Below are 14,595 nucleotides of genomic sequence, written 5' to 3'. Positions count from 1 at the left end.
CAGAAAGATGTCTTTTTGTTTCAAATTTTCAAATGGCTATTTATTTATTCTTGCATAAAATTTCCGACAGCTGGTAAAAAAAAGGCTGGTAACGATCAAGAAAGACTAAGCATGTTTTCACATGCAAAATGTTCGTTACGGTAATAACAATTTGTTGTTTCAGATTTGAGCATTGCACCACGGTTTGTGGTGTTAAAATTGCTGACACATGGGAAAACAAAATAAGCTGAAACAAAATGTTTAGTTACGTTTATTTTTTTAACAAATATCACGAAAGAGGGAGGAGTTTTCTTGCGTTATAGCGGCATTGTAATTTCATCAGTCGCTATTTTAACCTCAAATATAATGCTGCGTGTTTTACTTTCAGGATCAGTTAAATACCCAAATAACAGATCAGACGGACGCCTACCGTCCAGTTCAAACTGCGAAAGCTGCGAAACTCGTTAAATAATCAACGGAGTGGAAATAACATTAAAGATTACAGCAGACAATTGTTGTCAATTTTGCTGTCAATTTTAAGAATGAAAGTTTTTTGAGGGTGAAAATATAATTAAGAAATAGAGGGCTGATTTGCAGAGAGGGTTTATATTTGGTGCGGATGGTATGTATTATTTTCGAGGTTTTGCGCAACCTTGATCCCAGGAGCTGTTGTCTCCTTTTGCATACCGGACGGCGAGACGAACTTTATCGTCAAACCTAATAATAAGCGCGTCGCCGAGGAGACAAAAAGCCCTGGAAACGAGGTTGGGTTTTACGGTGCATATAATTTTAATCAACCACAAACAAAAGGGTGGACTACTGCACGTCCAGAAGTCTACAAAGTCGTTACTTTTGCGTAACTTTAGGCTAGGTAGAGAGCGTGTGAATTTCACTAGTAACGCACCCTAACAACGAAATAGTCCGCATCACAGTCCACAAATGTCGCAAAATTTAAGAAAAATTGTTGTGTTGACGTCAGGAGGAATTGGCATGTTTTACGAGTATGGATTTAACTATATCTATGTGAACCGTAAGAAGTTCAAAATGCGGCCCCTAATACCATCAATATGATCAATAAAGTCAAAATTAGCCATATTGTTTATTCTGTCTATGATTGTTATTAACAAGAATCGAACCAAGGTTTTTGGCCGTCATAAACATTTTATACTTCGTCAGCTTCACTTCTAAAAGTGGGTCACAGTTTGTCAATGTGCGTCAGTGACAGTGACAAATATTTAATAAGCATTTTTAGTATTTTCTACGGATACCGGCTTCTCCGACTGTAGATTTGTTTGGTTCAACTTTTAGGGAAAAATTACAAAGAACGATAATATTCCATACATCAAATACATGTCTTTTCTGTTATTCAAAAAACTAAGATCCATGATTTTTTGCCGACAATCTTTATCATCGAACGTAATTGTTAATTCTTGTCGAAACTACATAAACATACAATTTTTGAAACATAAAAAAGGTTCACTAAAGAGTAAAGATAATTGCGCTAAAATTTAAAAGCATTTTATTCAATCTAGAGGGTTAGGATTTCAAAGGATTCGAATAATGCAGCAGAAACTAAGTACGTGAAATACTTCTAACCTCAAATTAAACCAACATGCACTGCCTTTTTTCAATGCACTGAACGCCATTGCAACTTCGATTTACAAAGAAAGGAATCTATTCTCTCATTTTCGTGTTGCAGTCATTGCGATATCGTAATTTGAAATTCACGATAAGGAAAATAGACTTAAGTGCTTCATCATAGGAAACAAGGTCTGTTCACCTTATACGAACAAACTTAGAACTACTAGTAAAAACAGTAGTTTAAATTGAACATATCTATCTTCATTATAAAAAATAGTAAAAAGGAAACAAAAATGTATTCCATCTAGAAATATAACTTTAATCCTATTTAATCAAAGGAAGGGGGCGGATTCTGTCCCCAGCCATAATATGTCCGAAAAACCACGAACTGAAGTAGATAAGTTAAAAAAAATTCGGAGAAAACCGAGCTAAAAATGTAAACATTTGTCAGTTTAAGATTATTTTAACTAAATTAACAATAAAAAATCGGTAAGAAATGGTACGACTGTGAGACACAAAAAAAATGTTGATAAAGATTCAAAGAGATGGGTGAAAACTTTCAGTTATTATAAAGCGCTTGGTCACCCTTTATGCAATCAGATATCGTTGCATAAAAATAAATATATGCAAAAAACACGGTTAAAGACCATATTTACCACCATATTTCATAACTCGTTCGTCCATCCCCTGAAGTATACTTCGAAACATTTATAATTTTGATGCACAATCTTTGAATATATCCGCTATACTACCTGTAAGCAATACTTTATTAGAAGTTTTTAGCTCGCCCCGCATGAAAGCCTCCATCGGTCTCAACCTTCCGTCAGCTAATGCACTTTCAGATATATTGACTGTACACGACAGAATTTCATTACCTAAAAACAAAAAAAAATTGCAAAAACAACAAATAGTTTTTGCACAATTTACAGTGCCCTACAAAATTTCGAAGTTCGTCCCTACAGGAAGTTATTTAGACCATTTTTATGATTATCAAAGTTCACTTGTCAATGTTTACAACGGACTTAGATTATTTAGTTAAGTCTCAAAATAATCCAATTGTTGCGGACGTACGAGGAGCCATTTTTATCTTCTTTAATTTCGGAGCCATTGTGAGTTCTCTAACGTGGATTATTCCGTATAGGTAACGTGTGAAAAAGTGCTACTTGAGTAATTCAAACGCTGCTTATCTAACCTACACATGATAAAATGGTAACTTTCGCCAACACTTGCACACGTGCCTTTAGACCTGTTAAATATTTTTTAAACTTTTTATCAATATATTTTCATCAATTTATTTTTCATCAATTCTTAATCAATTCTTCATGGATGCATGTGGCATTCTTTAAAATTTATGCAGTTAATTAGAGTAAGGAATTATTGTCAACGGAGGTAATTTGTGAGACGGTAATTTTCTTTTTTGATTGTTAATATTAGATTTTGTCGCGAAAAAGGACACGGTAACTCTTTTGCAACCCACAGGTCGACTTTAGCTCTTTTAAGCGACATTGTTCTCGGCAGCCGTAATTTTTGATGACATTATTCACACCCTACAGCCTGAAGACTGAACAGGTTGATTTTAAAACGAGCTTTCGAATAAATCAAAAACTATTTTCGACCATTCAATCTTGAAAAATATTACATTTATTTTCGTTTGGTTTTCGCTTGAAGTAAGTTAAAACGTTGTATCTTATGAATTAACGCAGGTAAAAATTACTTTAGAGCAGGCACTACTTTCTATTATGTGAGTCGTACTTAGTCTCCTTTTTTCTCCACAATTTCTTGAAAACAATCCTTAAGTCTTTGCTATTTATACAACTTAATATTATGGATGAGCACAGAAAAAAAAATTTTTTAACCAGGATGTCAAAGCGATTTCGGCTAATTCTTGGTGTGTACGTCGGAAAACGTAAGAAATTACAAATTATGCATTGAAAAAAGAAGTACCTTCAGCCTTATTACTGTCGATAACTTGGAACGGAAAACCACGCCCTGTTCTGGTCAACACATTAGTTGGTTTGTCAAGTTGTATTCCGTAAGCAGTGTGAACAACTTCCATATTGTCATTTGATGACGACTTGCATTGCTTCGTGGTGACGAGCGCAGGTTTTGAACGCTAGAAATCATAAAAATTCATAGAAGCTAAATAAATTTTCCCAATTAAAAACACTGGAAAAAAATATTGCATAAAAACGTTTGCGAATTTACAAACCGGCGACATACTTTTTCGCGAAAAGCGATATTTACGCCTTTAGGCAAACGTAAGCATTTTTTTTACCATTATTATCAGAAACATTTCATTTTCTAAGTGCGAATTACAATCCGAGACAAAAAAAATTAAAAAAAAATTATGTAGAATCTCTTGCAAATTGCCATTTTTAAAACATTGCGCACGTTTTTTGAGGATCAAAAATGTGTTTTTCATTGTTACCTTCTGTAACGCGTAACAATTTATTCATTTTCCTACTTTCAATTTGCTTTGTTTTTACTAAGGATTCCAAACAAAAATGTTACTGACATTTCTTCGTTTTCAAAATACATAAATTTGATGACGTAACAGGAATGAGAAATGACGTCACATATCACAAAAGTAGGCCAACTCTCTAATTTTATATGGCACTATAAATTCTCACGTGTTAATAATGCTATGACCTCGATCCTTGTTAAACTACTAGACTAAATATCAAAAAATTGGTTTCAGACGTCAGTAAAAAAACGTCCTACCTGGAAGAATATTTCTTTTTTAATAAGAATGTCAATAGTAAAATATTGTATTTAAAAATGATCAAGATCAAGAACGGCAATGTAATGGGGTCATTTTACTAGTGCGCGCTTTTTCACTGGGCCAAATAATCTTTAAATCTGGTCTGTATTTTATTCCAGCACTTATATATATTTTCTACCTGGTAACCAATATACATATAACAAATACAACATACTTCTGCACTCTTACACAGATGTCAGCCGTTTTTTTTAGAATTCAAAATAATTTACTCATGTCCCAAAAATTTCATTACCTCTCGCAAAGTAGAAAATAAACATTACTTTTAATCAAAAGCCTCAATAAAAGTTAAAAGGGAAAAATTTTTTAACGCTAAATCAGTGCCCAATAAAAGTTATGACTTCTGAAAGAAGTACCCCGGGTACTTTATTCACTAATTTGCTGTGCGCGGGTTTTTCCATAATGCAGACATTGTGAAAGTGAGGCTGGCACACATCAGACCTTGTTTACTTGGCTCACACGCCTACCCAGCTACAAAGCAATGTCCAAATAATGTTGTTTAGTCATTTCTAGACACCAAAAAACGGCTATTTTGGCCACTATTAAAAGCTTTTACTATCAGACCATTTGATTTTGATGCGATGCGCGTATAAACATTTTCATTGAAAATTAATAAGGTGTAACATTATTTGATAAACAAAAATAAGTATTCTACGCTAACCTGAACATCAGCAACAAAATCAACATATGCATTGCGGAGAACAACCGATCCATTTTCTTTCACACTAGTTTGAAAGTAAACTCGACGGCCCTCCAACCACATTTTTGTCTGCAAAGTTTGGCCAGGAAGCACAGGTTTGGAAAACTGTGCTTTGACTCCCATACACAACGAACTATCGTTATCACCAAACGTTTTGAGAACATGGCGAAATCCATAACCATAAGTGCAGAGACCATGCAGGATAGGTGTTTCAAAACCTGAAAAAAAAACATATCTTATAAATTTTGTACATTTATCACAAAAGCTTCAAAGAATATAGTTATAATAAAACCTACCCATTGCAGTTGAAAAACCAGAGTCAATATGCAAAGGATTTTTATCACCACTCAGACGATACAGAGCAGCTTGGTTAACGCTTGTTTTCTCCTCGTATACGGCATCAGCTGCTCTTGCAGGCGGGGGTAGAGATGGAACCTATAATTACCGTTTTACGTAGATTTCATCCTTTAAACCAATTTACGTCACATTTGTGCGTTTTTAAAGCTCACCTCCTGCGAAAAAACAAGTTGGCTTCATATGAAAGACATTGTCTATGAATATTATTTTTGTTTTTGAAAAAAATTCAATCGGATCTCAAGATTTTTGAATTCTTTTGACACCTACGTAGTTACCCTGACATTCATACCAGCAAGTGTTTCTGAGCATCTAATCGATAATGTCCTAATTTCGCATAAGTAGCTTAACTTTTCAAACTTTTACAACTCGGAAACCAATAAATACTTCAACTTGTTTTTCACATTATAGGTAAGCTTTAATTTTTACCATCAAAATTTATTCAAGAAAAATATTGGAGCTTGTCATATATATTTCAATCGGACTGCGAAGATATTACTTAAAAACCTGAACTTTAGATTTTCCTCTTCGTCCAATACCAGAAACACCAACAAACAACACTACAAATTGGTTCTGGCAAAGCAGATCGTCTGTTTTAGCGTCATAAATATTATTCTCGACTATAACTTGGCAAAATTTCCTCTTGTCCAATACGTCAACAACTTTACCACTGCATCGAACTTTGCCGCATGGTGGTATCTGCTTATAAATTTTCGTATGTTGTTCACCATGGAGAACCTAAAGAAAAAGAAATATAATAATATGTGCTTGATTTATTTTAAAGTTTGGCATGCTTTAGTGAAATCTTTTTAATGTCAAAACGTCCAAACAAATATTTGGTAAAAGTTAAAGTATCTCAGCTCAGAGTCTAGGCCTTAAACTTTAGCAAAAATAAGGAAATTGCTTAGCAGCCTTCGGGCCTTCCTTGAACACTTTACTCCGGCAACTTTTCCAGATGAATTGTGGCAAAGTCTTCTCAGAAAACAAATATACTCAGTGTGCAAACACCCTTCTAGTGTGTTTCTAAAGTCAAGGTGCACATTACAAGTAGTGTGTCAGCAAAATAATTAGGTGTTAGCAACCAACTAAGCAACTTGAGAGTCAAAAAAGGCTCCCTCCCTTAAACAACCCACGGATTTACCCCGAAACTAGGGTTGTTTACAAAAAAAGTTTATGTATGTTAACACTTAATTAGAGAACAAAATGGCAGATTAATTTTAAAAGAGATAGGCAACATTATAACCTGAGATGGTCTGAATTATGACATTAAGACTAATACTAACTCGGCTGACATCCACATCTTCAAGTCCAGGAATCCCTTCCGCAAACTGTCCAAAAACAGCGCCCTATAAAACAAAAATTTACTATAGCAATATAACATAACACAACTATGTTTCTAACAGAAGTTATTAACTTAGAACACCGAAAAAAGGGCGTTTCTAGACATCCAACTTTTACAAGTGGGAAAAGATAACGTTACGTGTAGATAATGTTAAATTTAGAGCATGACTGTGCAAATGAAGGAATGTTTAAAAAAGAGAAAAGAAACCTTAAAATACGCGAAAACATATAAAAGTTTAGTTTGCTGGAACACAATTATTTCATGTGTTATTTAAGGATGCCTTAAAGCTTTGTCAGGGTGGGAAGAGGATTTTTTGTCCATAAAGGGAAGATATTTTAGGTCTTTTAGGTCTCTTGAAATAAAAAAAATAAATGTTCTGCTGATAAAAATGTATGGAAACTTTAGCTCAGTTTTGCTTCTTTGAATTTAAAATTATATTCTACTTACTTGTTAAGCATTATTGCTCTTGGTCGGTTAAGCATAATTGAAACGTATTTTCATTGAAGTGGAAATAACCTACCTGACCCATTATAGTAGCGAATGTTGGAAGTGTAGAAAAGGAAGAATGTCCTTCATATAAGAAAAGGTCATCGTCTGGTAAAGTAGCACCCACACCCAAAGCATACTGAATGACATCCTCCTCAGTGTAGGAAAAAAAGCAATCAGGAAAGTTGTATGCCATCATTTTTTCATGAGGTGGAGCATTAACAGGCACAGGTTCCTCAGGAAGTTTTTGCATTGTATTAATAATTTCTTGCGCAGCTTCATCAGCACTACTGGGATTAGATGTCACAGAAAAGTCGGTAAGCTTATCCCAGGAGTTAGCGATTGTTTCAACTGATGGAGAATCACTGACGTATTGCCGCAGCTGTGCACCTCTGGCTCTTTGCAATCGCGTTTTACAAGCAAATCCACCAGCAACTTCAATAATGCTCCCTGTTTCGTTACAAGATTCATGACATAAAAATACCACATAAGGGGCAACATGTTCGGGTTGTAAGTCGAAACCAGGCATCAAATCCTTTGTCATTCTAGTAACAGCTAAAGGGGCGACAGTGTTAACTAAAATATTTTTCTTTCTTCCTTCAATGCTTAATGTGTTTGCTAATCCCACTAACGCCATTTTAGCTGCAGAGTAATTAGCTTGACCGAAATTTCCATACAAACCAGCAGGTGACGTGGTCATCACAATACGACCATATTTTTGCGCTTGCATATGCAACCATGCTGCCTTTGTTACTTTGAAAGCTCCCTTAACATGTACCTAAAAGTAAATACACCAGAAAATCAGACCACAAACCCAACTGACTAGCACACAACTTCAGGATCCACTGTAGGGCAAGTAGAACTAGAAATTTGAATCGATTTGTTTAATCACTTTGTTTCAAGATTTTAGATTCAAAATACTGAAGTCATAGTGGACCAACAGGGACAAGATAAATTTTATAAATGTTCCTTTCAACTGCAAAGTTGTATTAAAGTCATCATCCCTGGATCCTTGTCATAAAGTCTGTTTTCTAGCATAGGTTAGAGGAGGACAATCAATGGCTTTTTATAATCCGACCTATAGATTGTGTCAGTTGTGTCAATCCACTGCAACAAGTCCCTTCTTATTATTTCCTGCCTAACTTTCCCAGCTTATGTCTGGGCTTCGATCCAGGAACCATTAAGTCTTTACATCTTTTTACCTAACTATCGTCCCCCATTATCTCTAAGTTCCCTGGTCAACAATCTTCTGCTGTGGATAACATTTCTAAACTGTAAGTATACCTACAATCTTCGACAAAAAATATCTAGACGAAGGCAACTTTTTTCCGTCCATTTTTAAATATGTAGAAAGGCTTCAAATGGTCAATACAGTTACTTTTACACACACAAAGTTCAGACAGACAGCCTTTTAAATTTGCACTCTCTAGCCCGCTCACACATGAAAATAATCGACATCCACAAAATTCGTGGAAAATTGCCATGCTGCAGTTAAGCAACAATAAGCACATTTCAAGAGTTTGGACCAAATAACCCAAGATCCTAAGTTCACTCTGAAGATTGACAAGTTTAAAATTTGGCAAAACCTGCCTGTTGTGATAAACTTGTGGTGAAATTGGCTGCCTTGTCTCAACACTTTTGACTAAGATAGGCTGCTTCTTAGCTCATCTAAACCATTTCTGTCTCTGCCTTATATATTTACCCAACCATTCTTATATCATTCCTTTAACAGTCAAGATCCTTCTGCTACACTACCAATGTCTCTCATACAACATTAACACTTTTTAAAAGGGCCTAACAACGTACATTTAACCTCAATCCTCAAGACTCTGCTAAATGAAGCAGAACCTACATGCCAAAAATATTATTTATATACATAAAGCAAGAGAAGTTCTCATGTATCTCTATCCAGCTACTGTTGTACCTCTTTTGAGCTAAAAAATACTTTGTGTTAAAGGTCTGATTGAGTAACTATTAAACTTTACTAAGTTTCTACCCTTTTTCACAAACTCAGCAAAGGTAACTTATCACATTTGGCTTAAATTCTATAAATCATGATTTTAGATTTTGTTGCAATCACTTTCCCTTTCTCTCCTAGTCGTTTCCTTCACTTCTCGCGCATAACTACTTTTTCCAACAATGCCAGTATGAGAACTAAGACATTCACATAAAATAATTTCCAGAGAACCCTATTTTTTATTGACAGCAACTCTAATAACATCAACAGTTACACTAAATTTCTGAATGAATAAATCGTTAATCCTACGACTTCTAGCATTGCTGCACAAAGACTGAGCCTTAACTGCCCAATCATCATTACTGCTTGAATGTAACTTTATATGAATATATATACGCAACTTATAAGACCTCACGCAACAACCTTATGTCTACATAAAGAACTTTCAATCTTTTGTTTACACATGAACCCTAATTGCTTATCATCATGTGCAGAAGTTGACAATAAGATTTAATTGTTATTTTAAAATGAAATCAGCCGATTTTGAGGCTATGATGGATGTTTTCTACCAAAACAGATAGAAACGGAGCGATTTCTAGGCGTTGCACTGTCGTTTTCTCATCATTTCTGACAAAAATACAGCGAGTTTTAAGCTTTGTAGAATCATGTTTTTGTCATTTCCAATAAAAACACAAAAATTGTTTTCTTGTCTTCTTAGACTAAAATATGGCACTTTTTAAGCTATGATGGGACATTTCAGAACGAAATACACCAATTTTTAGATTTGTAGGTTCCTTTCTTGTCATTTCAGTATAAAATACAGCAAAACTTAAGCAACAAGGAGACATGTTCTTGTCATTTCAGATCAAAATGCGACGATTTTTGAGCGTCATACAGTCATTTTCTCGTCAATCTAGAACAAAATACAGGGATCTTGAAACTTTTGTAGGATGTGTTTTTAGGCATATTACTACTCACATGTAAAACAGGTTAAACTTTTTGCAAAATTTATATGAGCTAAACAAATTTAGTTGCAAGAAATGAACTGCATTGTTTTCAACATGCTAAAATAGTTCACACATATAGTATCTATAGGTTAACCATGACAACAAAAGTTCTCCCTGCTGGTGTGAAGGTGATAACTATGGTGTGCATGTAAAGTTAAATTTAAGCAGTACTGTACACACCTAAAATATGTCATACCCACACAAGTTAGGACCTAAACACTTAAAGTGTTCAAAACATGAGTAAGAGAAAATACAGAAGGTAAAGAGGATTTTGACATACTTCAAAGATTTTATCCCAGTCTTTCTCACTCATTTTGAGAAAAGATCGGTCTCTCAAAATACCAGCATTATTGACAAGAATGTCAATCTTGCCATAATTCTGAATGGCGGTTTCAATAATCTTTTCTCCATGCTCAACAGAGTTGTAGTTAGCAACAGCTTTTCCTAGAAAAATTAATGTTATAATAAAGGTAAAGGATTTCATCTGGAAAACATTTTAGCAAGATGTTGAGTCAGCAAGATGTTAACCCTTCCCGCCCCAGGCATTTTTTAACACATTATGTCCCTGATTCCAGGCGTTTTTAGCAGAAAACACATTTTTCGTAACTTTTATAATATTAGTCTAAAATAAACCTTAACAACTAATTTAAAGCATATATACTATGTTTAAAATGCATGTAAGGTATTTCTCTTTTTTAAAAAATGGTCATAAAGCATTATCTAAGTCCCAGTTTGAACCCAGTAATAGACAATTCAGTAAGAATTGTAAATATATAAAAGGAAAGTCACAGCATGCGCTAAATCCAGTCGCCATCTTTGTTTTAATTTTGAAAAGCAAATCTGCATAACATACGGTTGCCGAACTTAAAAATCGTCAGATCAGGCGCAAATAAGAAATAAATTATTCTAGTGTTAAAAAAAATCGATCTTGTTAGTTTTAAAGATACCGGGTGGTTGTGAGGGCCGTTCAAAGTGGTCCTAGTAAAATCCCTGTCCAGGATCGAGATTATTTTAGCGTAGAAATATCCTGGACTAGTCAGGGAACGGGACGGGAAGGGTTAAAGCCAGAGTAGTTTTGCAAAGTAGTTGCAAAAACACAAGCAATTATGTATAAGTAGAATATTTTAAATGTGCATACATACATCCAATGTTACAACTAGCTTGCACATAAATTTACAGATCAGAATTATATAAAGTATAACCATTCAAGGACACTGGGGAGTTGAAAATCAAGGCTCAGATCCCTGTGTTTTCTCCTGGAAAAGTTTTTCTTGATAAGTTTCCTTATATAATTATTTTTTTTCGTAATCTTATTTTTATGTAAATCAAGGACATGTTGATTAACTGTATAAACATAAAGCTGATAATAAAATGTGACTATATTGATCTTTTTTGTTGTGCATTCGTTTGAGTGTACTATGCCTTTTATTGCAGTTTAAAAATAGATTTACATTTTTGTTAAAGTTACTGATTGACTAAGAATTTTTTCCCCATGATATTGGAGTTAAGAATTGGTATACTTCACCTTGTGAGTCGAATTAAATACAGCGTTGTAGATCTTTGTTACTTAGAGCGATAACACATGCTTAGTCTTACAGGATTTTGACCATGAAACTTTAATTTATTTAAAGAATTTAACAGTGAACCAATCACTAGCTAATGTTCAGATTACACAGCTATATGAAATGGTGTACACATGTCGTAACTATGATGTTTTTGTTGTTAAACCATTATAAATATACTAGTCAATAAGGCCCGTGGAGAAATCCACTTGGTCAAAAGGACAATAGAAAATAGGTTGTTTTAGATGTTTTGATGACGACAGCAACCCATCCACACAAAAAAAATTGGAACATTCTTTTCATGTTGCCTCTCTTGTGTAGAGCTTAAAACGCTGATCAAGAAAATGTATATAAAATCATGTGCTCTTGATGAACGGTTAATGAAATGAAAAATTGTGCTGACGTCAGAAGTCTCCTGAAAGTACCAAAACATTTTTTAGGAAAATGGTATACCCATTGCCGTATTGATCTTGAAGCGCAGATCAATAAAATGTATAGGATCATGTACTTTTGACAAACGGTTGCATAGTAGAGTTTAATGGTTTTTTGATGACGTCATCAACCCCTCCATACCAAATTGGATTTGGGGACCAAGGTTTGAGAACATTACCTAAATTGGTCCTAGGTGGTCCCTAGTTACCTACACAGTGAAAAATCAATGACGTCACCACTTCGTTTTCAAGTTATTTAGACTCAAAGTTTTAGGTGCACTATAATGGTTTCATTAATTTAATATAGGATATTGACGTTAAAGTAGTTTTATTGACGTCGTGCCCTAAGGTCAGAAAATTTAACATATATACTAAAAAATGCATTTTTGGCGACATCAAAGCAAAATGAACACATCCACTTTGCCTGTTACAGACACACAGGCATACGGACACACTCTCCGTATTATTATAAGAGAAGACTTAAGATGGTTAATTTTTATTTAGCTACATTAAAAGACCATATGTCTTGTAAGTTCTGTTAAGCAAGATTTTTACTGTGAAGGTGTGACCGTGAAAAGTTAATTTTTTACCCAAAGGAGAGCACGAAGGAGAACATTTCAACTGCAAGCTGCAATAATGAAAAGACTTTGTCAGTTTGTATGAACTACCTTAGCATCTTTTTTAAATTAAATCATTATTATTAAAACAGGTAGCTAGTTACCCCCAGCTGTAATTATTTCCTCCACAACTTTATCAGCAAGTGAAGTGTCTTTTCCATCTCCATGAAAGCTCCCACCTAAATCGTTGACAACCACACTAGCACCTCTTTTAGAAAATTCTAGTGCATATGCTCTTCCTAATCCACCACCAGCGCCGGTTATGACTGCAACTTTTCCAATAAAATCCAACCTTTGCGGCATAGTGGTAATCAAAACAAGATGTGTTGGAGCAAGAAAGTGTGTTGACCGCGCAGAAGATGGTGGTGTTCCATTCGGAGTGTGCAGCTATACGGAGTAAGGCTCTGTATAGGCATACGTATACGGAGTGTAACTTCGTATACCTTATCGGTAAAAAAAAAGTCGGCAAAAAGTGACCAAATTTTGGCTAGGTGACTAAATTTTTTACCGACCAATTTTTTTACCGACATTTTTTTTGCCGACCGAAAATTTTTACCGACTTTTTTTTTACCGACTAGTAATATTTGCCGATTTTTTGAATTACTTTTTAACCTCCAATTTTTTAGTTTTTTGACTTTCCAAAGTGATTCCAGGGATTCTAATCAAATTTAGACTTTGTCGTTTTATGAAGCCTTATCCGCAATATTATACGGAGTATACACCAAATAGCGGAGCTCCGCTATATTATGCTAACAATGGTATCTTTGTAATATAAAAATCAAAAACAACATAATCAACAACAACAAACTGTTCATACAAATAGCAGAGAAAAATAAGTAAATATTTTAACAACGAAAAGGGTTTTCAATTCTTTCTAAGACAGCATTAGCAGATTCCACTGCTTCTGTTATACCAGCAGCTTTGAAGCCATTTAATATCATTTTATCTTGAGCACATAAGAATTCATAAAGTTTTGAAATCCATTTAGCATGCATCACCTTTAATTCGGTTAGATTAAGCGACACTTTAATATCTGCAGGTCTTATGCCTTTCTCCAACTGCTGGGAAACTTGATGAGAAAACCATTCATTGTAACAATTGGAAATGATTACACTGGCGAGAAGGAAGACAAAAAAAACGACGGAAGTGATGACGACGGCGAGAGTGACGACGACGAAATTGATATTGTTATTAACAATGATAAGGCAGAAGGGAGTGTTGAAGTTAACCGGTGTTCGAGTTACCGGCAGTCCAACTGCATGATGTAGTTTACTATTTGCGTTTTGTATGAAGTTTATTTTCATGGCTTCCATTATATTCATTCTAAGCTTTATAACTTTGTTTTGTATGTTTCTATATGCAATAAAACTAACCATACAAATAATGACTTTTTATTATGTAGCTTTATAATTGTGTACTTTTATACCAGCCATTGTAAACCTTAACTCATTAACAATACATCGAATTCTGTTCCTACCAAACATGTCACACTCCGCATACTTAGCATGGCACACTCCGTATACTAAGCCTGTCACAATCCGGATACTAAGCATCTCGCATTCCATGTACTAAGCATGTCACACTCCGAATGTAATACTTCGTATATGAAGCATGTCACAGTCCGTATGGCATACTCCGTATAGAGTACTCCGTATGGCATAGTCCGTATAGCATACTCCGTATGGTATACTCCTTATAGCGAATTCTGCATACTCCCCATAGCGAATTCTGCATAACTTGCTCTCGGTATCTCACAATCTGTATGCTATAATCCTTTTTTTGCAATCAAACTAATGTTCC

At 34.7% G+C, this 14,595-nt stretch overlaps 1 protein-coding gene across 1 annotated transcript; it reads right to left on the bottom strand.

Moving 5' to 3' along the window:
- Nucleotides 1–1,312: 1,312 nt before the first annotated feature.
- Nucleotides 1,313–13,183, bottom strand: LOC130623533 (peroxisomal multifunctional enzyme type 2-like). Its single transcript, XM_057439022.1, has 9 exons — nt 12,900–13,183; nt 10,466–10,629; nt 7,256–7,999; nt 6,677–6,739; nt 5,901–6,131; nt 5,336–5,474; nt 5,001–5,257; nt 3,505–3,673; nt 1,313–2,435 (listed from the first exon to the last, which is right to left on the bottom strand). Exons 1-9 carry the CDS (start codon nt 13,096–13,098, stop codon nt 2,269–2,271), a joined length of 2,133 nt encoding a protein of 710 aa, XP_057295005.1. The 5' UTR covers nt 13,099–13,183; the 3' UTR covers nt 1,313–2,268.
- Between the last annotated feature and the right edge of the window lie 1,412 nt (nt 13,184–14,595).

Source organism: Hydractinia symbiolongicarpus, chromosome 13, assembly GCF_029227915.1.
Source record: "Hydractinia symbiolongicarpus strain clone_291-10 chromosome 13, HSymV2.1, whole genome shotgun sequence".
Taxonomy (NCBI): Eukaryota; Metazoa; Cnidaria; class Hydrozoa; order Anthoathecata; family Hydractiniidae; genus Hydractinia; species Hydractinia symbiolongicarpus.
The sequence above is the reverse complement of the archived record's forward strand: the minus strand, read 5'-3'. Positions and strand labels throughout refer to the sequence as shown.

Bases quoted from the DNA above. Each gene is read 5' to 3' on its own strand.
- LOC130623533 (XM_057439022.1), bottom strand. From the start codon at position 13,098: ATGCCGCAAAGGTTGGATTTTATTGGAAAAGTTGCAGTCATAACCGGC. The intron at 8,000-10,465 runs GTATGTCAAAAT...ATTTACTTTTAG, and splicing joins ACTGGGATAAAATCTTTGAA to GTACATGTTAAGGGAGCTTT. The intron at 5,475-5,900 runs GTTTTTAAGTAA...CGGTAATTATAG, and splicing joins GAGGAAAATCTAAAGTTCAG to GTTCCATCTCTACCCCCGCC.